Source organism: Mesoplodon mirus (assembly GCF_964341445.2).
Source record: "Mesoplodon mirus genome assembly, chromosome: 9".
In the NCBI taxonomy this organism is placed as follows: domain Eukaryota; kingdom Metazoa; phylum Chordata; class Mammalia; order Artiodactyla; family Ziphiidae; genus Mesoplodon; species Mesoplodon mirus.
This window is the reverse complement of record NC_138985.1, coordinates 96,985,366-97,007,870: the sequence shown is the minus strand read 5'-3', so window position 1 is coordinate 97,007,870 and position 22,505 is coordinate 96,985,366. Positions and strand designations below refer to the sequence as shown.

General features: G+C 38.2%; 1 protein-coding gene across 2 annotated transcripts in view; it reads right to left on the bottom strand.

Annotated features, from left to right (window-relative positions):
* Positions 1 to 22,505, bottom strand: part of LRGUK (leucine rich repeats and guanylate kinase domain containing) — a 118,945-nt gene that overhangs the window by 6,198 nt on the left and 90,242 nt on the right. Inside the window, exons 16-18 of one of the 2 annotated variants that reach the window (XM_082632944.1) lie at positions 15,064 to 15,206; positions 7,068 to 7,156; positions 5,104 to 5,223 (exon numbers count right to left, since the gene is read on the bottom strand). In XM_082632944.1, the coding sequence (XP_082489070.1) occupies positions 5,104 to 5,223; positions 7,068 to 7,156; positions 15,064 to 15,206 (352 nt within the window). The remainder of the gene's footprint in view (positions 1 to 5,103; positions 5,224 to 7,067; positions 7,157 to 15,063; positions 15,207 to 22,505) is intronic. The other variant, XM_082632945.1, reaches the window with a different exon arrangement.

Below are 22,505 nucleotides of genomic sequence, written 5' to 3'. Positions count from 1 at the left end.
TCCTAGGACTTCAGAAACAAGTGCAGTTTATATAGGGCAGTCCTTGCTATTTCAAGGACAGAGAAAAATGAAAGCGTGTTGGGGGCCTGATCTGGACCACATATTGGGCATACCTAAGGCTAGTTTTTTGTCCTCCTTTTTAGGACAAGGTTGGGGTGTGACCTGGGTGCCTGAAGTCTCTGCATCTGGGCCAGTGGGCTTCCTACCAGTTGGCTGCTCTCCTTTGGGCTCCACCTGCTTCCTGGCTTCCTCTGGAGGAAGCAGCTCCACTGAGGCAAAGCTCATCCTGCAGAGGGAGCACTGTGAACAGCTGAGCTTTGTTCATGGCAAGATTACACGTTATTTCTTGTATTCATTAATTAGCTTTTGTGAACTATTTACCTCTTTTCTTCATTTCTCTTTTGAGGATCTAAATGTTTTCCATATCAATTTGTGTGAATATATATGTTATAATATATTATATATTGAATTGAATATATTACATATTGAATTATATATTATAAATTGAATATATAACATATATGAATATTATATTCAATATATTATATATGTTAGATGTTACATATACTATATATCATATATAGTGTCCTATATGAGTTATTAATATATATTTTATATAGCTTCCTGTTTTCCTTTTTAATTTGTTTTGGACCTAGAGCAACTTAAAATGTTTATATAATCAAAATATATTCATCTTTTCTTCTGCGATTTTACTCATTTCTTTAAAAACATTTCATTAACACTTTAATCAGCCTACTAAATACATATAGTTAGAATTAAGTCATATAGAAGGGCTTAAAATAGAAAGTAACAGTGACCCCAATTTCATTCTCCTGAGAGCCAACCATTCTTAAATGTTTTTAGATATTCTGACAATAAACTTTTTATTTCTAAATAACATGTCACTGACTTTTATTGACTTGCCAGTTTTAAACATATATTTGATAGAGGTTTCTGCTATGATCAGAAAGGATTTAGCTAACTTAATAACCTCCCCCCGTTTTTCTCCCCACAAACAGTTCTATCACTATTTTCAGTTCCTACATTGGTCAGATCTACATCTTCATGTATCATATTTAAAAATCCCCATTTCTTGTTCCATCAACAGCAGATGATATATACTCACTTGCCATCTCCACCTCCTAAACTTTGTCACTGGAAATTTTTACTGTCAAAATTGATTGTATTAAGTTTTTTTTAAAAAATTATTTATTTAATTATTTATTTATTTTTGGCTGTGTTGGGTCTTCGTTTCTGTGTGAGGGCTTTCTCTAGTTGTGGCAAGCTGGTGCCACTCTTCATCGTGGTGTGCGGGCCTTTCACTGTCGCGGCCTCTCTTGTTGCGGAGCACAGGCTCCAGATGTGCAGGATAAGTAGTTGTGGCTCACGGGCCTAGTTGCTCCGCGGCATGTGGGATCTTCCCAGACCAGGGCTCCAACCCGTGTCCACTGCATTGGCAGGCAGACTCTCAACCACTGCACCACCAGGGAAGCCCTGTATTAAGTTTTGTATTCATAGTTATGTCTTTTCATAATTTAGCTAAAGGTTGATTTAAAATGTTGAAAATCAATAGATAATTGTTTACTGCAAAGCCTAGTAGTTGGCTATGATTATGCTTTCTTCTCTGTATCTCCAACGTAATGATTCCCATCTCAGCAAAGAAGTATGAGTCTAGGATCAATTTCAAGTTGACCTCCACTTGTTCACATTCCACATTTAACTTCAGTTCATACGTAGCAGTAGCAAAGGCTGATCCAAATTGGGTCTATGCAAGATAAAGCCTGTCATTTAAGTGAGGGTGTCCACATCTTACCAGGATGATGTTATGACTACCAGAGATGTAAAGGGTAGAAGCAAGTCTCAATGAGGTGTTCCCAGGAGCTCTACCACTGGAAACACAGTACAATTAGCTCTCTGGGCCTGTCCTTGACCCAGGATGAAATACAGTGGGTGGTGTAGGCATACTAAGGGGACACGTCCAATGTGTCTGAATGGCAAGCAGAGGCTGCAGCTCTTGGGTGGTAGTTCATGGCTGGAATCCAGAACCAGTGCTCCTGGAAAGCTTCCATATTGCTGAGCATGGACATGGGCTGCTCGCTGGACCTAAGCTTCCTATCAACTACAGCCAGGAACGGATGGCACCAACATTCCCAGGCAGGGATACTCCAGGCCCAGCTGCTCCACGGCACATGGGATCCTCCCGGACCGGGGCACGAACCCGTGTCCCCTGTATCGGCAGGTGGACTCTCAACCACTGCACCACCAGGGAAGCCCTGGAAGCCGTAACAAAGTACCGAGGACTGAATGGTTGAAAGTCATTGTCTCACAATTCTGGAGTCTAAAAGCCCAAGATCAATGTCAGCAGGGTTGGTTCCTTCTGAGGCTGCGAGGGAGAGTCTGTTCCAGGTCTCTCTACTAGCTTCTCGTGTTTTGCTGGCAATCTTTGATCATCCTTGGCTTCTGCATCACCCAAGCTCCCTTGCTGTGTGTGTGTGTCTATGTCCAAATTTCTCCTTTGTATATGGACACCAATCATATTGGATTAAAGGTTCACCCTTCCCAAGTCTGACCTCATCTTAACTAAATGCATCTGTAATGACCCTACTTCCAAATAAGGTCACACACTGAGGTCCTGGGATTAGGACTCCAATATGTACATTTGTGGGGAGTTGAATTATGTACACAATTCAACCCAAAACACATATGTTTTGGTCTCTTATTTTTGGAAAAGAATACCTCTTCATTTAAAACACACACCAAAAAAGGGATCACAGAGCAAGTTCTGCCTTTCAAACAATTACTTTTTTTTTGTATCAAAGGAAGTATTAAGAGTAAATGAAAATGCTTTGAAAGTCAGGAGTCAAAAAGTGGCTGGGTTGAAAGGCACATGTGTTACCATGAGGGAAGGGTCAGACTTGAGCGAACGTCTGACCCACCCTTTTCACTGTGGGAACAGATGATAAATAAGCCCACTGCAGCCTAGTAGGCATTTTTAAATTTTTTTTTAAAATTCTGCTATGGACTGAATGTATGTGTCCCTACCCCGTCCTGCCCAAATTTATATATTGGAATCCTAACCCCCAATATGATGGTATAAGGAGGTGAGACCTTTGAGAGGTAATTAGGTCAGGAGGTGAAGCCATCATGAATGGGATTAGTGCCCTTATAAGAAAAGACTAAAGACACCTTGCTTCCTCTCTCTGTTTTCCACCATGTGGGGACACAGCAAGAAGCCAGCCATCTGCAAACCAGGAAGAGGACCCTCGTCAGAACCTGGCCACGCTGGCCCCCTGATCTAGACTTCTCAGCCTCCAGAAGTGTGAGAAAGAACTGTTTGCTGGTTAAGCCACTCAGCCTACAGTAATTTGTTATAACAGCCTAAACTAAGATATTCTTTCTCTCACTGTACTCCTATCAAGCTACCTAACTGTACTAAAAATCCAGAGTGTGAATAAATCCTCAGAGATCTACAATTTCAACACTGTCATTATAATTCGTTAACTAACTATAATCTAGAGTCTCTAGTATCCAGTGAGATGTGCAGACTTGGGTGGCCATTTAGTGGGGCCTGTTGTTTTTCATCATCAAATTTATGAAAGGAAACCCAAAGTGTTACAATAATACAAAAACTCAGAAATAAAGGAAAGCATTACTCCTTTTTTAAATTGACATTCTCATTATGACACATCACCCTCATAAAACATCTCTTTGCTGTGGCAGACTTTTTAAATGACATATTAATATTTTAAAGTTATATGAATACTTCAAAAATTATAAAATGCTCATTGTTGAAAATATCGGGAAGAACAAAGAAAATAAAAATCGGCCACAATCCCACCACTAGAAGATAATAACTGATACTATTTTGGTATATATCTTTTTAGTGTTTTTTTCTATACATACACATGAATATATTTAAACCTATATTATGCTGGATATACATGTGCACCTGACTTTTAACACACCATTTATATTATAAGCATTGATTTGTATTTAACTCTTCATAATTTATCTAAAATTTGTTTTAACATATAGAGTGATGTAAGAAACTTAATTGTACCTATAGGACCAATTTTTCCCATTTACTGAATATTTATCAAATTCTCATGGATTTTTAATAATTTTTTAGGATAAAAAAATAAAACATATATATCCTGTGCAGACGATTTAGAAGTTACAGAAAAAAAGATAAAGAAAAAAATAAAAATAACTGATAAATCTAGAGGAAGAGTGCTTCCAGTCACTCTTGTCTATTTTGTTGCCATGCATTCAGAGAGACCAAACCCACAGACCCCTTCTAAAGAGTTCTTTACTTGATTCTCTGTCACTGCTCTGGCCACAGATGATTGGATAAAGGATGGTTGCTTGACCTAAGGGCAACAAATCTATAGACCAGCCTGTTACCTATGAGGGCTCTGGCTAGAGATTCTAGTCAAGAGTGGCACCCGTAGCAGATAGTGATTGACTCAACCAGCCAGATCTTTGCTTGGGAAGTGTGGATTCAAGACCTACAGAGACGTAGTCAATGGTAGTGGCAGAAACAGCTGAAGTAGAAATGGAATGTAATAGAATACCCACAAAAGCCAAGCACTAAAATCAGTGGTGAAGGGTCTGATCTGGTCTATAAGGGGTTTAAATATCAAAAAGGGAGTTATTGAAAAGCTATTTGGTAGTTTATAGATTTAATGGAAAACTAGAGAACCAAGTTTTTAAACCTGGCAAGAGCAAAGGTAAGCTAGGTGCCAAGAACACAGCCAAGTTGCAATACAGGAAGAGACTGGTAGACACCATTGCTTGCGCTCCACAATGGATTCTTGATTCTTCCACCACTGATGACTTGAATGATCTCTAACTGCCCCTGCATCAGTGTGTCACTCCCTCAAGTTTCGAAGTCCCAAAGAGAAGCTTCTTAGGTTCCAGTGAACCTAGGTTATAAGCCTGTGCCCTCCCTAGAGGGCCAGGATCTATTCTATTCAAATTCCATAGTGGGAGTTGGGGCCCTGCTTCCCAGCTTTAGGAATTCCCTGAAGTCTAAGGATGAGTGCCATCATTTTAACTAACCAGCAGAAAATAAATTATTCTATCCAATAAAACTCAACTCACCTCTTTTCAGAAGGTCCAAAGGGAGTTTTAAAGTAATCTCCATCAAGCTCAAAACTTTTCTTTAGTTCTAAAGCTGTAAAATAACGTAGACTGTTGATGATGGGTGCTGGTACTAGACCCCTGAAATTGGAAATTAAAAAAAAGATCCACAGAATTTTGTAATAATACCAAGCATACACACATGTAATACCTAAATACTGACCTTTACACGTCCCAAGTAAATGCAGATGCCAATAAAACCTATTTGGAATAATGTAATATATACACTCATAAGCATTCACTTCAGAGCTTGCCTTAAACACTGGCATTATTACATTCTGATTTGTAGATTAAGCAAATTTGTATTTTTCTGAATATTCCTTATCAATTAAGACGTTAATATAGGCAGATTTTCTTCCTAGTGATTAGTACATATTCAATTATAAACGCTCATTCATTTGTTATGTGAAGTCTAGCAATATATCAACTGCTATAAAAACTGAAATAGATATTTTCCAGTTTTGTTTATAATCTAATGCTTTGAAATAATACCAGAATAAAATATTTTTAAAATTCTAATATTGTACTTTCAACTGAACTCTAGCATAAAATATCTATTTTTCATCTATACTAGCCTGTTTCCCCAGAGTGACTTGAAAAGAATCATTAACTATTTTTAGTGAATATATCCTACTGCTATTCACTCTAGACTTGCTAAGTAGAGTTGCTATGTGCAAAGTAACCCGACTGCATATAAATGCATGAAAATTCAAAGCATCCTTCTGCCCTAGTATAACCCATTTGGAGCTCAGATTTAAAACAGCTTAGTGTCCACAGTGTTTCAATAGGCATGGCCGCTCTGCTGGTGAGAAGTCACACAGGCCCCAGCTTTAGCTGCTCTGGGGGACAGTGCCCATCTCCTGGCTACCACCCTCCCATCCCCCCAGTAGAACTTTGTATATTCCACACAGCCTGCCTTTTGAATCAGACTATCCAAAGATAGCTTGCCAATGTGGAGAAAATTAACCACACTTTTTTTGCTATATAGCAGACAAAGACAAAATTTATATTGGTTAAAGATTTTTAACAGATAGCTTAATATTGCAGACAATAAAGAGAAGTGAAATTGAAAAACATTTTTAAATGGCTTTTTTATTCTGCTTCCTCAACTCACCGCACTTTAAAAATTTCTTTAAAACACTATAATTAAGGTCTTGTCAGTGCTCTTAGTGACTTTCTGAAAACAGGGATTTCACTTTATTACTCAAATTTTCTAAAAGGTCACACAGAAAAGAGAATTCAGAATACTGAAGCCTATAACATTCATGAGAAAATAAAACACAAACATTTCATAAACATTGTGGTTATTCATTTTGAGTGAATCTTAAAGTCTAAATGTGCCTCTTCACATGTAATAATTAATAGTACAATAATTATTATAGCCACTAATATCTATGAAGCCTCTACTATGCATCAGGGACTAAGTGAAACATTGTATATTAAGGACTAAGAATTCATGGCTTAATAAAGATAAATGGTCCCCATCCTAATGGAATTTACAGTTTAATGTGGAAAGGAGACATTAAACAAATGATCCCACAAATCATTAACTACTATTTTTTGAGATTCATGAAGGACAAGTATAGGATATTCAACAGGATATAATTAACCTTCCATCATCAAAGCCTTGGCAAAGGCTGATATTTATATTCAAACACTACCAGAAATATCACTCTTTGCAGTCTTCGAAGACTGCAAAAAATCATCAGTTTCTAGTAGCTGTTGAGTATATTGTGCCTTTAAAAATATATATAAATGAAAGGGAAATACAACTTCTAGTACTATGTTTACTATTGAACCACTGGGTCCATTTTAGTACAAAGGTCCCTGTTTGTGTTGATGATTTAAGATTCATTTGGTATATTTGGATACTAAAAAATCAATTTAAAGATGCCCAGGTGTAAATAAATGTGATAAATCAATACCTTTGAAATAGGAATGTGTGATGAGGAGGTGTCTTTCCCATTAGGGCCTGCCGGGCTGTCTCATACTGTCTCGCCATAGACTCTCTTTCCTAGGCAAGAAATATGATTTAAAATTATATTGATGTTAAAAATACGTCAGATGATTAAAATAGCTATAATCATTGTCTTCTTGCTAGAGACTGCCAAATGTGTGGAAAGAAAAAGGGAAAAAACATAGGCCTAAAAAACAATATTTGTTCAGTGGAAAGAAAGAAAACTTTATAAATAAAATAGAAATATTTTTATGAAGACTACAATTTAATATGTAAACTTTTATCTGACATCTAAATAATAATGAGGCAATTTTTATTAAGATATCATGTTTATATATATATTTTTATCTTTCTAATGAGATTATCCCTCAAGGATACAGACTATTATTGTCTTTTTAGTTTTACCAGATCTTAGCACACCTAGTAAGTAACTGATTGAATATATCCAACAATGTTAAGTATGATCCTGAAATAGGACAGACTGGGAGGTCTTCCTCCCGTGTTTCACCAACACCCCATCACCATCACTAAATACTTGGCGAGCATTTGATTATGGGGATACAAAGATACAAAAAACATAGTCTTGGGACTTCCCTGGTCGTCCAGTGGTACAGAATCCACCTTCCAATGCAGGGGATACGGGTTCGATCCCTGGCCAGGGAACTAAGATCCCACATGCTGCAGGGCAACTAAGCCTGTGGGCCATGGCTAGAGAGCCCTCATACCACAAATACTGAGCCTGTGCACCTCAACAAGAGAGACCATGTGCCACAACTACAGAGCCCACATGCTCTGGAGCCCGCACGCCACAACTAGAGAGAGAAAACCCACATGCCACAACTAGAGAGACACCTGTGCACCACAACAAAAAATCCTGCATGCTGCAACTAAGACCTGATGCAGCCAAAAAAAAAAAAAAAAAAAAAGAAAAGAAAAAAGAAAGAAAAGAAAAGAAAGAAACATAGTCTCTGCATTCAAAAGGTTTATAATCTGGTGTCAAAAGGCAACTGAATAGAGGAAAAAACCAAACATAGCACATGCTGTTTTATAACTATACATGCTGTTGAGAAATTCTAGGTCAAGCTTTTGAAATTGTTCCTTAGACACATGACACAAGAGCTAACATGCAGACTCATTAAACACAGTCTCTCAGGTGGATATTTGATTGCCAAGACCACTTTACTGTTCCCCTGACCATTATCTCTGTGGTTCTGTGTAAGCATAATGAGGAGAAAATGTCTGCTGGGTAGGAGGGAGGGGATTTATAATGGGATAAGAAAGGAAGAAACAAACTCTACTTACATTTTACCACTTAAAAACTGTATTTTAAATAGCTCCATAAACACATCTAAATTGTCTCATATTACTATAAATGTACTATGTATCAACTAAATCCACTGTCTTATTCTCATGTTGATTTGTTATTATTTTTCCCCCAAATCACTCTATACTAGTATATACATTTTCTATTGTGATTTTACTTTATACCATCCTTATTTTTTTCCTATATTGATCCTTGATCTATATTATATCATGACTGGGAAGATGACAGTGGTAGTGGAAGCACAGTTTTTGGACCTTCCAGAATTTCCACATAAAAACAGATATAGCAACTAAATAGCAAAATGAAAACATATCAAACATTTACAAGAAAACTAGGTGACAAGCTCCCCTCAAACCCCCCAATACAGGTGACAATAACCACAACACCTGCATGGTATCAGTGTCTATGTAAGAGGAAGCCAAAGAAAGAAACAGGGTGACTAAAAGACCTGAGAACAGGAGAGCCCCAAGATAGCTAAGAAGTATTCACTAGGAAGCATAGCAGGACAATTTGGAAACCACGGCTGAAACATAGGAGGGGTTGTTTCCATTCTAATAGTAGGTAAGAATAAGGGGTCCACAGTAAGTTCTGCAGGAGCTGGATCAACTGTGAATTCTTGAAACTAATCCACTAGGGCTCCCTTCTAAGAAAGGGTTTTACACTAAAAAAAAGGCTGATGGAGGTGGAATAAAAATTAATTGGGAAAGAGCAAACAGAGACATAGGAAAGAGGAAATCTAGACCAAAGCGGGAGAGTGGAACAGAGCCAGGAAATCTCAGAAGGGAAACTGCCATATACCTTACTATTTGAAAAAACCACCTTCCTTCTAAATGTTTGAGAAAATGAATTTCACATAAAAATGAGAAATTTTCCAGTCAAATCCAATGCAAAGTTATTAATAAGAAATAAGAGGAAAAGGAGAATCACATCTCTGTACACAATGAAGGGGAAACAGATAAAATCTGTAATCTACTATTTCAAAATAAACTAAAAGACATTAAGAAAATGACACAAAACATTAAGGAACAAATAAATTACAATTTTACAAACTCACAAATGAGGTGCTGGAACTCAGGAAAGAATTAGAATATACGGGAAAAAGTTGCTTAGGAAATGAAAACTAAACTAGAAGAAATACAGGAGTGAATAAACACAACAAATAATGACTTGAGAGAAATAGAAAATGAAGGAAAAATTTTAACCTCAAAAAGAAATGAAGAAAGAGGTAAAAAGATTCAAGAGAAAATGACAAATATTTAAGATAGACAAAGAAGATCCAACATATCAACAATAAGAGATCTTGATAAAGTAAACCCAAACAAAGAAACAGGATAGATACTAAAAACTACAATTCAAGTGTAAAGTGTAACAGACTGTTATCAACAGGCAAGAATGCAGGAAATATTTTTCCCACAGCCCTTTCTGTATCTAGTAGAGAATAAGTTTAAGCAATAAAACAACTAGAGAGACACTGACCTGAGGTCTAATGATGAGTATTAAGTATGAAGGTATTTGATAACTAAGACAAAATAAGAGTTAAAAGGGAGAGAGGATATGAGGGCACACTCTGATAGTATAGTTATAACATAATCACAAACAATGGTGGGAGGAACATTTGTAAAAAAACTTTTTGATAAACTGTTTTCAGTTTTTATAATGGGTGCTGGTAGTATTTAGTATTGTTATTCTGAGACTCTTCTGTGTGTAATGTGGTTAAAACAAACGAGAAATTTAGTAAGATATTATAATTCTATCATCGCCTCTATCTTTGAGAAGCAGGACTCTCAGTGTGGAGAAAAGAAAAAATATGTAACAGAGAAGGAGTTAAGTAAAAATCCTGAAGTCTTGAATCCAAATTGGAAATATTAACTTGAACTCATGAAATATTTTATCTATCCACAGAATAGGCCTAGAAACAATGGCCACCCCAAGAGCAATGAGCATTCCTAGCAACCATGATGTGTTCTTTCTTGTACAACTATCTCTCACGTGAAGAAACCAAGACTTCTTGGACAAAAGACTGATTCCAGGTCTAGGACAGGTAATGAACAAAAGAGCATAGAATATCTTGTCATACCAACCAGCAAGATGGGTCATGTTAAAAGGACACAGGTGTCAACCTGCAGAAGCTCTAGCTGGCCAAAGGTAGAATAATTTGAGTTTCGATAAGGATAAAAAATGCAGTGGGTGGATAGCTTTCAATATGCACAAATCAAAATCACAATGATTACAAATAAATGATATTTAAAAATTAGTTGGTCACCTTCAGAGAATAACAGGAAACCAATTCATTATCTTGAAAAAGGCACTTGGACTGCTGATCCTACATGAACTGTACGACCTGGTAACTAGGTGGCAGATAAGAGAAGTATCTCTTTATAGTGTTATTCCAGATAATAAATATAGTGTTGAACACCATGCCTTGAAAAGTGTACTGAGGAGAAGAAAGCACTTTTCTTTTGGAGTCGAAATAGACACTTCTAAGCTGTGTTACCTCTGACAAGCTCCCTGAGCTGACCCGCCCCACAGGAGTGAAAGAAAATAGTGCTTAGTAGATGTAGGGCCCAGTATTTTGTCATTACAGGTCCACTTTCTCACTGGCCTTCGTATCTTTGGGTGCTTTTTGATTGCACTGGCCTTATCTGCCACACACATATATTCACTAAATTGGCTTTGAATGAATTGGTCATTCAGCAATTTGTTTTCTAGAAAATTGGCTTTCAGTAACTTAGCCTGCCTCAGGAGTAAGGCTGTCCCCTAAGGAGATCAGAGGAGCTGGTTGGGGAAACAGATACAATTGAAGTTCTGAAAATCAAGCTTCTCCTAGAAGGCAAAGACCTACTCACAATAATTCCACAGCAAAAAATCTTCACACAAACACACACATAAATATACACTTACCCAACCAGTTATGACATGTGGCTATGTGACTACCCAGGAAGAGGGCTGGTTTTCAGAAGACACATACAAAACCAGCTCTGTTATTTTGTAATCACACCTTGACATGCACGTGGTGACAAACCACACACAAGGAAAGAGTAGAATATTAGAATAGAGGGGGTAAACTGAAAGACCTCACATACGCAGTAAGTTTAAGGTAGGTTTCAGGAAGAACGCAGTGTTCAACATAAGTGGAAAGGGTGCTTTTGAAAGAAACAGGACCAAAAAAGCATTGACAATGGGAATTCTTATTTAGTCCATCACTGTCAAATGGCTCTCTTGATACTTTCTACAGGTAAATATGAACACATTAAATCTACAGTTAAGACCCCAAAAAAGCACAAACATTTCTATCTTTTTTTTTGGAAGATTTATGATATAGGTTTTTGACAGAGATAGTTGCAATTACTTTCCTCAATCCACCATAAAGTTCCAAAAATACATAGGGATTTATGTTGGGAAAGTAAATGAATAACAACATCTCCTAAGGGTTGCTATAAGTGGTACATGAGATAATTTACACAAAAGCCCTTTCCAAACTATAAGTGACGTATAAAGGCTATTTATGGCCTCCAATATAATCATAATATCTCATTAAAGCTTCTGTGGTGATGATCTTAAAAAGGTTTTGCTCATTTTGCAGCATTATAATGGCTAGGCAAGAGGTTAATAACTTACGAAATATCTTAAAATTTGATAAATACTTAAAATTTCAAAATAGCATTGAATTCATAATCTTTACAAGAAAACGAGGTACTAAAAATAATCTTAGGCAAGTTCACCCCACATATACGACAGTGGCAATTAAGTACTACCTTTGCTCTAATTTTTGAGGGGTGAATCTGTTGGTTCTTGGGGGATTTGATTTGCTTTTCTATGAAACTACTCTGTTACATTATACCTCCACCAGTACTGGCAGGCAAAATTACCAGAACCTCAGGCTGCAAGGGGTTTGAGCGCTGTTGCCATCATGGATGAGAAACTGCCCACCCTTTAACACAGGACACAGTAGGTTTCTACACTAGGCTCTAGATGCCCTGGATTATGGGGGCTGAACAGTTTCTCAGGGAGGTGACTACAGGTAAGGAGTGGCACGGGACATGTCAAAATTTCATGAGAATTTTTGACAACACGTGGTCCACATACCTGCTCCCCTCCCGCCACCAAGGTGGCCCCTCTACTCTCGCATTGCCTTTTTATCATACCCTCCACTCTCCAGTTCCCCCATACTGTTCATTAGTTTTATATTGAGATGTCGGAGATGAATTACAGCTGAGAACCCACTGTGTGCGTGTTGTGTGTTTTTCATCTGTTCCTCTGTTCTTGCTCCTGGGTACCTGAGTGCCCTTGACCATAGAAAAGCTATCTTTAGGGACTTCCCTAGCAGTCCAGTAGTTAAGACTTCACCTTCCAATGCAGGGGGTGTGGGTTCCATCCCTGGTTCGGGAGCTAAGATCCCACTTGCCTCGCAACCAAAAAAACCAAAACATAAAACATAAGCAATATTGTAACAAATTCAATACTTTAAAAAAAATGGTCCACATAAAAAAAAATCTTAAAAAAAAAAGAAAAGCTACCTTTAATTAGGCCTGAAAATTTTCTAACAGGTAATATTCAGATTTGTCATATTTAAATAAATCATGGATACCCACTAACAGGCAGAGGGTGTGACTCAACGGTGTGTTTCTCATCGGTGTGTGTGATGTTGTGCGACAGGACAGTCTAACTGGGACATGAGCTGGCTCTGGTTGTCAAGACACAGACTTATCATTAAAGAATAAAGGTGGCCAAGGATGTGTGCTCTGGAGTTTTTACATTCTGGATATGCCATGTCCTGGGAGATTAAAAGAAGACCTTATATTTGAAAGTCTAAGCTCCAAGAAGCATAAAGCTGTACAGGACAGCAGGTGCAGAGAGAAAGTGGTAGACTGACTTGAAAAGAGCTGGGTTTCCCAGGAATGCAAGGACAGAGGCTGACGGGCTCCATGTCGAGTGTGCTCCCAGGGTGTGGCGAGATCTTGGGGGTCGGCACTGGGTGAACATACGAGCAGGAGAGGATCTGGAGAATACCAGAGCCCCTGGCTCAGAATGGAACTCAGGGTTTCAGACAAGGAACATCTCCATGGTACCCATGATAGTCTGGAGACCAGAGGCCCTTCCCTAAGTTTCTAGGATGACATAAACCTCAGGATGCTTGAACTTAATCCAAAGAATGGGAGTGATCCCCACTCCTAATGACTGATATCTGATTTCCCACAGATCCTGGTAGGTGGGAACAATTCCAGATTTAATTTATTTTGGATAAATAAATAGGGCATTTCCTGTACTCCAGTATCATGATACAAATTTATATTATTTTTAGATGTTTAGAGTGCACCCATCCCCTGCTGCTTCTAAGAAGCCAGAATCTGTATCAAGTGGCCCTGCCTTTTGCCCTGCCACAGGTGACAGGACAAGCAGTTTAATTTGATCTGTGTGGTATGGCTAAGAAGTCCAGCTGTGCCAATTAGACTGCTTTGCTTTCCACAATATGAATTAAAGAGACAGAGAGAAGTGGCCAGGAATTGTGGGCATAGAGCCACAGGCAGAGAGCCATGGTGAGTCAGGGCTGGCACGTGTACAAATGACTTCAAATTATGTGGGAGGGAAGCTGAGTGAGTGGAGGAGGCCAACCAGGAGAGAGAGGACAACAGAGCATGGGAAAAATAGAAGCAGAGATGAGAGGAACTTGATGCCTTTGGGATGCACCTTCCAATCCTATTTCTGGTTCCTGTGAGATCTGTACTTCATCCCTGCTCACGATGCACTGTGAATCCACTCATCATATTTTTTTTAATAACGGAACTACCTCTTACTTAAGCTGACTTTAACGGGTATCTGTTCCTTGTACTTCAAACATCCCATTCTTGTGACTTAATCAGAGCAGAATGTATAGCTATGCCCATGTACACCACGGCCCTAGACTTTTCATCTGAAGTAACCAGTCTGATTCTCGTGACCACGGCCTATGGTTCTGACTTTAGAAGACAATGTGATTATTTGCTTAGAACAGGCAAGGCTTAGGGAAACACGACCAAGGAGTTGACAACCAAATCGGAAGTTCTGTCACTTCTGAGGCAATGGCAACGATTTAGGTCTCTGTGTTCCCAGACCATCACAGAAAAAACATTACAAACAGAAAAGAGCATGACCTAATATGAAGGTAGGCCAACTTCCGCATATCCTGACTTCTCTGAGTTCTCAAAGAACAGGATCCAAAATAAGTCACAGGATGGGTCTAAGTACTGCAAGGTTATAAGACATGGACTCTTTGAGTGGATTCACTTTGAAGGCTCAGCATAAGAATACTCAAGATTATATCCCAACAGTGAAGCAAGTTTTCCCTTGAAATACATATTCTACAGTATCAATTCTATGTAGATCTTTTCTATGCTTGTTAAATAGGAGAACTGAGCGTCAGAACTTCCACTAGGAGCCTGGGGGAAAGGTACTCAAAAAAATCTACACTGTATATTCTGTTTTTAGAACCCATGCCTATTCTTAGAGGTGTAGAAAGAGGGGGAAAAAACTTGTCTTCAGCTGACACCAGTCAGAGGACAGTTTTGGTGGAACTTATTAGTCTTGAAATATCCAATGCCCTTTTTGTCTGACTTTTGTAATGCTCAGTTACAGCTTCCCTCACCCCTTTATCCCTTCTTACCGTTGGCATGTTTTTGCCTGAAAGTTTGGCCCATAATTTCACAAAGTAGTTTCTGTCTGAAAAATCCAGGGACTCAAATTCACTTGAAGCTGTAAACTTCTCAGAAGTCTTTTCAGGTTTCAGCTGAGGTTTCTTAATATCTGCTAGGGAAAAAAGTAAAGTTTAAAATAAAAGGCATAAAATTGGATAAAGCAACTTTCTGAAGTAAGAGAATGTTTTATATCTGGATTTGCCCAAACACAACAAAGTGTATACTTAAAGTCTGTGCCTTTCAACTTGAAAGTAAGATAACTAAAACTTTATGTCTCAGAACACGATAACAATAATAATTATTATTGAAAATTATAAAGTCAGCCTGCAGCACCTAGTAGACATGTCCCGGGAGTACCCTTAGTGTTCAAATAATACAGACTTATGAATGGAATTAAAGGAAGTAAAACTTAACAAAAACAATGGCTTTCAGATACTTAAGTGAAAAGTCCCCTTTATAATTACTTTCCATTTGACAAAATTGTCCTAAAAGGCTAAAATCATCATCATCATCATCATCATCATGCAACACTAAGAAAAAACTTTTTAAAAGAATGGAGTGGATGATGAGGTAAGTATTTAACAAAATTTACAAATGTCCAGAGACCTAGAATATAAAGAATCTAAATTTCTATCACTGCTCATGTATAGCGGGCCCAGGTGTACATACATTTGGATTTATTAGGAACATCAACACTTTCAGTATTGCTATAAAAATGCCAAAATAAATAATCTCCACATCTACGCTAGCCTATATGGCTGACTGAGCAGATGTGGGAAGCTATCCCCACCCAAGACAAAATAAACAGTGGATAATATATAACAGAAATTTGTTTTTATCACATAGCATAACTGAAACCAAGCAAGAAAAATTTCCAGGTGCTGGAAGTGAAGTGAAGATTCCAAGTCAGAGGAGTGGAAATTGATGCCAAGAGGTCAGAGAGTGCCTCAGGGGCTGAGGTTTCTGGATTGAGAGGCAAGGCCAGTCCCTGTGTGCTTAATGTACGAGACCTGGCTCTCTATTAGGCGAGATGTTGGAAAGGGAGAGTCTGGAAATCTCAGCCCACAGACCTCAGGACTTAGCCTGGGCACAGTCTCACCTGGACTGAGGGTGGAGACACCCGTGGGAAATCAGACCTCTACTCCTGGGCTGTGTGCTGGTATGGAATCTGAAATTGAACTCCTACCAAATTGTGTGGCAATCCCCAGCTGATAAAAAGAAGGTACAGGGCTTCCCTGGTGGCGCAGTGGTTGAGAGTCCGCCTGCTGATGCAGGGGACACGGGTTCGTGCCCCAGTCTGGGAAGATCCCACATGCCGTGGAGCAGCTGGGCCCGTGAGCCATGGCCGCTGAGCCTGCGTGTCTGGAGCCTGTGCTCTGCAACGGGAGAGGCCACAACAGTGAGAGGCCCGCGTACCGCAAAAAAAAAAAAAAAAGGTACAAGTCGGACTTCCCTGGTGGTCCAGTGGGTAAGAATCCACCTGCCCTTGCAGGGGACACGGGTTCAATCCCTGGTTTGGGAAGATCCCAAATGCTGCAGAGCAACTAAGCCCATGCACCACAACTACTGAAGCCCACATGCTCTAGAGCCTGCGTGCCACAACTACTGAGCCCACGCACCACGACTACTGAAGCCTACACACTCTAGAGTCTGCGCACCACAATTACTGAACCCATATACTGCAACTACTGAAGCCCGCATGCTCTAGGGCCCGTGTGCTGCAACTACCAAAGCCCGCACACCTAGAGCCTGTGCTCTGCAACAAGAGAAGCCACCGCAGTGAGAAGCCTGTGCACCTCAACGAAGAGTAGCCCCCACTTGCCGTAACTAGAGAAAGCCTTCATGCAGCAACGAAGACCCAGCACAGCCATAAACAAAAAACAACAACAACAAAAAAAAAGTAGGTAAAAGATATTGCAGACAAGTAGAAGTATTGAACCATGGTAGGGAAGCCTAAAGCTCCACAACCCAGCACCAGTCTTGAGAGAGGGGGAGAGACTCAGAAGATGCAACAAATGGGCGAATCCACAGCCAAGGAATTCCAGGTGATAGAGTATTCTGGAAAGGAACATTGAAGTAATTATGTTCATAACAATCACAGAGGTAATAGGACATGTTTATTATGTGGAAACATACTCTGCTAAATCTTCATAATGGAAAAGCCATTCAACCCGTATCGGTTGAGCACCTACTATGTGCCAGACAGCACTCTGGGTGTTGGGACAGAGCAGTAAATAAAATGTCCTTGACCTGTGGGACTTGCATTCGAATGTTGGAGACAGACAATAACACCAGATAATGTCAGGTAGTAGTGATAAGTGCGATGAAGGACCAGGCAGGCAGATAAGGAGACAGAGTGAGAGACTCCTCTAGCCAAAGGAAGTCCTCCCTAAGATGGTGACGTCTGCACAGTGATCTAAAGTCATAAAGAAGGAAAGCATTCAAATATCTGGGGCAAAAGCATATCAGGCAGAGAGTGTGGCTTTGTATAAAGACCCAGAAGCATGCTTAACACAACTGAATTACAGTAAAGAATTCAGCATGGCTGAAACAAGGCAAACAAACAAACTAACAACCAAAAAAAGAGATGGAAGGGCTGAATCTTATGCTCATTAACAAACAAACAAACAAACAAAACCAAAACACTTGTCCTCTTGATGGGACTCTAAGAACAGAGCATTGTGAAAAAGACCAGATGAATTTGAAAAAAAAAGATGAAATGTAAAGAAACAGAAGCTATATTTATATAATTTCCATAGAAATGACCCTCTCTATGTATAAAAGCTTATTTAAAATATAGTATATACTTGTGTCAGGGTTCCTTCTCCCAGCTTTCTCAGACGTAAGCCAATTGTACTATGATGTAAACAAACCAAGTTCTATCTGATGATACAACGCAGCTGTAATTCAACAGTTTAATGTCTTAATGGTTTCTCAGCAACAAAACAATTTGGGTAAAAATAATGTGTTTAGATTACTATTAAACTACATTGTAATGCTACCACTTTAGGGACTCGGACTCCTATAATAAAGAGTTTCATACAGTTCTTAATATAGTTTCAAATGTCTTAATACATTAATGAACAAGAGATCTTACTTCTCAATTAAAAAAAACAACCCAGTTACCAGTGTTATAATACCCTGCAACCAAGTTTCTTAAAGTAATCTTATTCAAAGTATCTAAAAGTCAACCTTGAGGCAACATTAAATTATATATATAAGTTACTGTACAGTCCACAAAAATTACCAAGTTCTTCAGTGTATAAGCTAGTTACATTTACTTAAACACTTACAATGAAGCATAAGTGAATTTAATGATGCATGACAGATTTTCAAGTTATTTTATGGATTGGTATCATTACCAAATGTAAGAAAATATAAATGAAATATCTGGAACAACCAGAACTACACCTCAAATTAATTCAAAATAACTTAGACCTTTTGTTTAGAATTATATCTCTTTGCAGTCAAGTGAATTAAAATAATATTCGTATAAAACATTTTAAAAGAATAACCACAGAATCCAACCAAAATAACAAATGCAGTAGAAGCCATGCACCTAAGATAAAACATTTGTGTATATTTCATAACACATTATGACACAGACTATATAGGGCCCTTTACTGCAAAAAAGAAAGGAGAAAAGAAAAGATGCTGATGATCTGATATTACAGGCACACAGCCATTTCAATAACTAGTAATAAAATTAGAATTTGGGGGTCAGATTGTGTATATTTTGAAAAACAAAAATCCCTATTTTGATAACCAATTTTTCTACAGCAGTAAGGTTACTTGTAGAGCAAAGCAACTAAGTCAATCTCCTGTCTAAAAACATGAGATCAAATTAATATTTAAATAAAACTTTGCCAAAAAAAAAAAAATCAGCACCAGCATTTGCCTCTCTTTGAAAACACTTAGAAATGTATGACTTGGAAGTAGGCTTTAATTTTCATACAAAAGTTCTCAGATAGCCAGAATCATTCAGTTTTTCCCACTCAAATGGGGCTTAAAAAACGTTTATTTTGGTAGTAGTGAGATTTTTTTAAATTAGCAAGAGTAATTTATACTACCCTGATTAAATACATATACATATGTAAAATGTAAACAGCTATAAAAATCCCTGTAAAAGTCTCAATGCTGAAATATGTAACCATAAAAAGGACCAAAAGCAACTTAAAGCATAATAATCTGCTACACAATTTAAAATATTTATTTATTTTTAATAGGATAGTTACATAATTCACAGTAAGGGAAACGCTCAGTTCATTAGAAAGTATTATCACAAAACTGAAGGTGCCAAAAGAAGCCATTTTTTCCAGGACAGAATTAAATCTTATAAGTCTTGACTATGTGTGCTTCTGAGAAAGGAATAATAGCAACTAGAAAAATAATCATTTCCATAATATCCATAAAAATTTTCCATAGCAAAATAAGCTTTTATAGTAGAAAGCTATCATATAGTAATAATGTTCATGCTAAAAATGAATGCACATACTAAACTATTCTAACAGTAAAGTGCTATATTCTTGAGTGTCCGATCAAAGGAATAATCAGCTATTTAAACAGAGAACAGATTCTACATCAGGACAAAGGAAGCATGTGAATGTGCCTTCTCACACCGAAAGAATGAGGTACAAAAAGAATGCTTTTTTCCATTGAACTTCATACTTTGAAATGTCTTCAGTAGAGCTGAACTAATGGGTTAAATATTTGGACACTGCATAGAGGATGTCCTAAATAAAACATATAACAATAGTACCCTGAATTTCAGGGTTTTTTTTAAATGAATGAGTTTATCATGAAGTAGTTAATTGACACTTTGAAGGAGAGAGGATGTGGGTCAGATGAATTTCAAAAGTGGAGATTTGATGCATAAGATCTGGATGTGTAGAGAATTCGGGATAAGGAGAGAAGGGAAGGGTAGCTATGGCTGACGGAAAATAGGACAGAAACATTCAGGCAGCTGGAACACAAACTAAAGGCTTCCCCTCCTTTGAGCGGTATGTTTGATAACTAAATTTCCGATGTGACTTCCACCCAACCCTACAGCCCCACCTCTGCTAAGTGTAGTTTTCATCTGCAAGAGCTCAACCTTCAAGAATGACATTTTCAAAGATGTTGTTTCATTGGTCACTTCTCAAGCAAAGACATCTTTTGTCTTTCTTCCCTTTGCTATCTTTGTCCTTGGAAACCAAGGGTCTTTAGATCTGGTAGCATGTAGAAGCCAGTCTCTGTTTCAACCTACCACAAAGAGAAAACAAAATGCCCGCTATCTGGTAGTTTATTCCTGAGTCAGGTAACTTGATGCCCTTTACCATTTAACCAAGATGAAACACAGAATGTAAATGCCTTTGATATTATCAATGACATAAGAACAATAAAAATAACAGATAACATTTACTGAGCATACTATGTTCTAGGTGCTATTACAAGTCTCTTCCATGTGTATCACATGTCAATTTCATAATAACCTCGGAACTGATGTCTCCTCACTCAATTCTCCAAGCAGCAATGCTACCTGTGAATGTGTGTGAAAGAATCTCTTGATCTCAGTAACATTTTCCTGAACTGCAATTTCTTTCCAATAGAATCCTAATTCTGTTTAAGGCCCTTTATTCAATTAAGGTTGTCAAAATTTTTAAAGGATTTTCAGAGAAGACTGCACCATTTGCCAAATATTTCCACCAGTCCTTTCCAATTAAGGATAAAACGCTACTGGGACTTCCCTGGCGGTCCAATGGTTAGGACTTCGCCTTCCAATGCGGGGGGGGGAGGGGCGGCGGTGCGGGTTCGATTCCTGATCAGGGAGCTGAGATCCCAACATGCCTCGTGGCCAAGGAACCAAGACATAAAGCAGAAGCAATGTTGTAACAAATTCAATAAAGACTTTAAGAATGGTCTACATCAACAACAAACAAACAAAAATCTTTAAAAAAAAAAAGGATAAAATGCTATTTAAAAATTTTTTTTTTTACTGCTTACATGTTAATGCTAACAAACAGTCATATAAGTACTTAGTATGTGCCAGACATTGTTCTGGGTGTTTTTCAATATATTAACTCATTTAATCCTCACAATAATCTTTTTTTTTTTTTTTTTTTTTTTTTTTTTTTTTGCTGTATGCGGGCCTCTCACTGTTGTGGCCTCTCCCGTTGCGGAGCACAGGCTCCGGATGCGCAGGCCCAGCGGCCATGGCTCACGGGCCCAGCCGCTCCGCGGCATATGGGATCCTCCCAGACCGGGGCACGAACCCGTATCCCCTGCATCGGCAGGCGGACTCTCAACCACTGCGCCACCAGGGAGGCCCCTCACAATAATCTTGAGGCAGGTACTACTATTATCTCCATTTTATATTACATGAGACCTTTGTAAACTGCTCAAGGTCACACAGCTAGATTGTACTGGAACTGGAATTTCCAATGAAAATTTTGACTCAGTGTTATCTGAAATCATGAATTTCTAAGGTTAAAAACTTTTTAAAAAAGGTCTCCAGCTTTTGCTAATCAGGACTGCTCCCTCATCATCACCTTTGAGATGAAAGATTTGGTGGTCTAACATTATTTATCATCAACACAAAGAAACAGTCTCTTCTTATTCTCTTTTCTGAATGCCTGGTCAATAAAGAAATGTGATTTCTAGAATGATGTCTTTAAATTCATTTATGGACAGACTGTGATTTGTAGGCACCTTTATAGTAACGAGGTGATTTTCAGTGTTGTCGTGGAACAAAAGGAAAGGGAACCAGCTAAGGACTTAGTGGTTAAGACACTATCGATCAAGACTGTTTTTTTTTAGCTTTACATAAGAACTTTATACTATGCATAAAAATTTTCAATATACCTTATCCAGAGTCCTAACACTGACAAAGAGCTTAACTGTTAATACACTGAATCCTTCTATTGTCACAGAAAATAATTCAGTATAAATCACGTCAATCCATCACACCTCACTTGAAGGCAACCTGAGCAGGGTAGTACCTGGTCAGTAGGCCTCTAAGAACAGAACCATAGCAAAGCTCCAGCGCACTCAGTACAGGGTTTTTCAAAAACTGCAGGCTGCAGACTAAATTGTGAAATCAGTTTAATAGGTCATGACCAGTGTGTTAAAGAATTAAGATTGAATAGAATAGAAAGTATCAGAATTTATCACCACAGTGAAGGTATTTCATTATATCTTTGTTTCCTATGCGTGTAGGTCTGTGTGTAGGTCATGATATTATGAGCTGTATCCCTAGTTACGGATTTTGGACTAGAAAGTTTCAAAGCCACTGATCTAATGAGTACTAACTCTGCAATTTTCTAGTACTAGGCTCTCTATTTAATAAAATAGGCTGCCGGGTTCTTCAGAGCAAGCCAGTAGAGCTAGTTGTAGTGAACAGATCACAGATTATAAAAGGAACCTTAAATTTCAG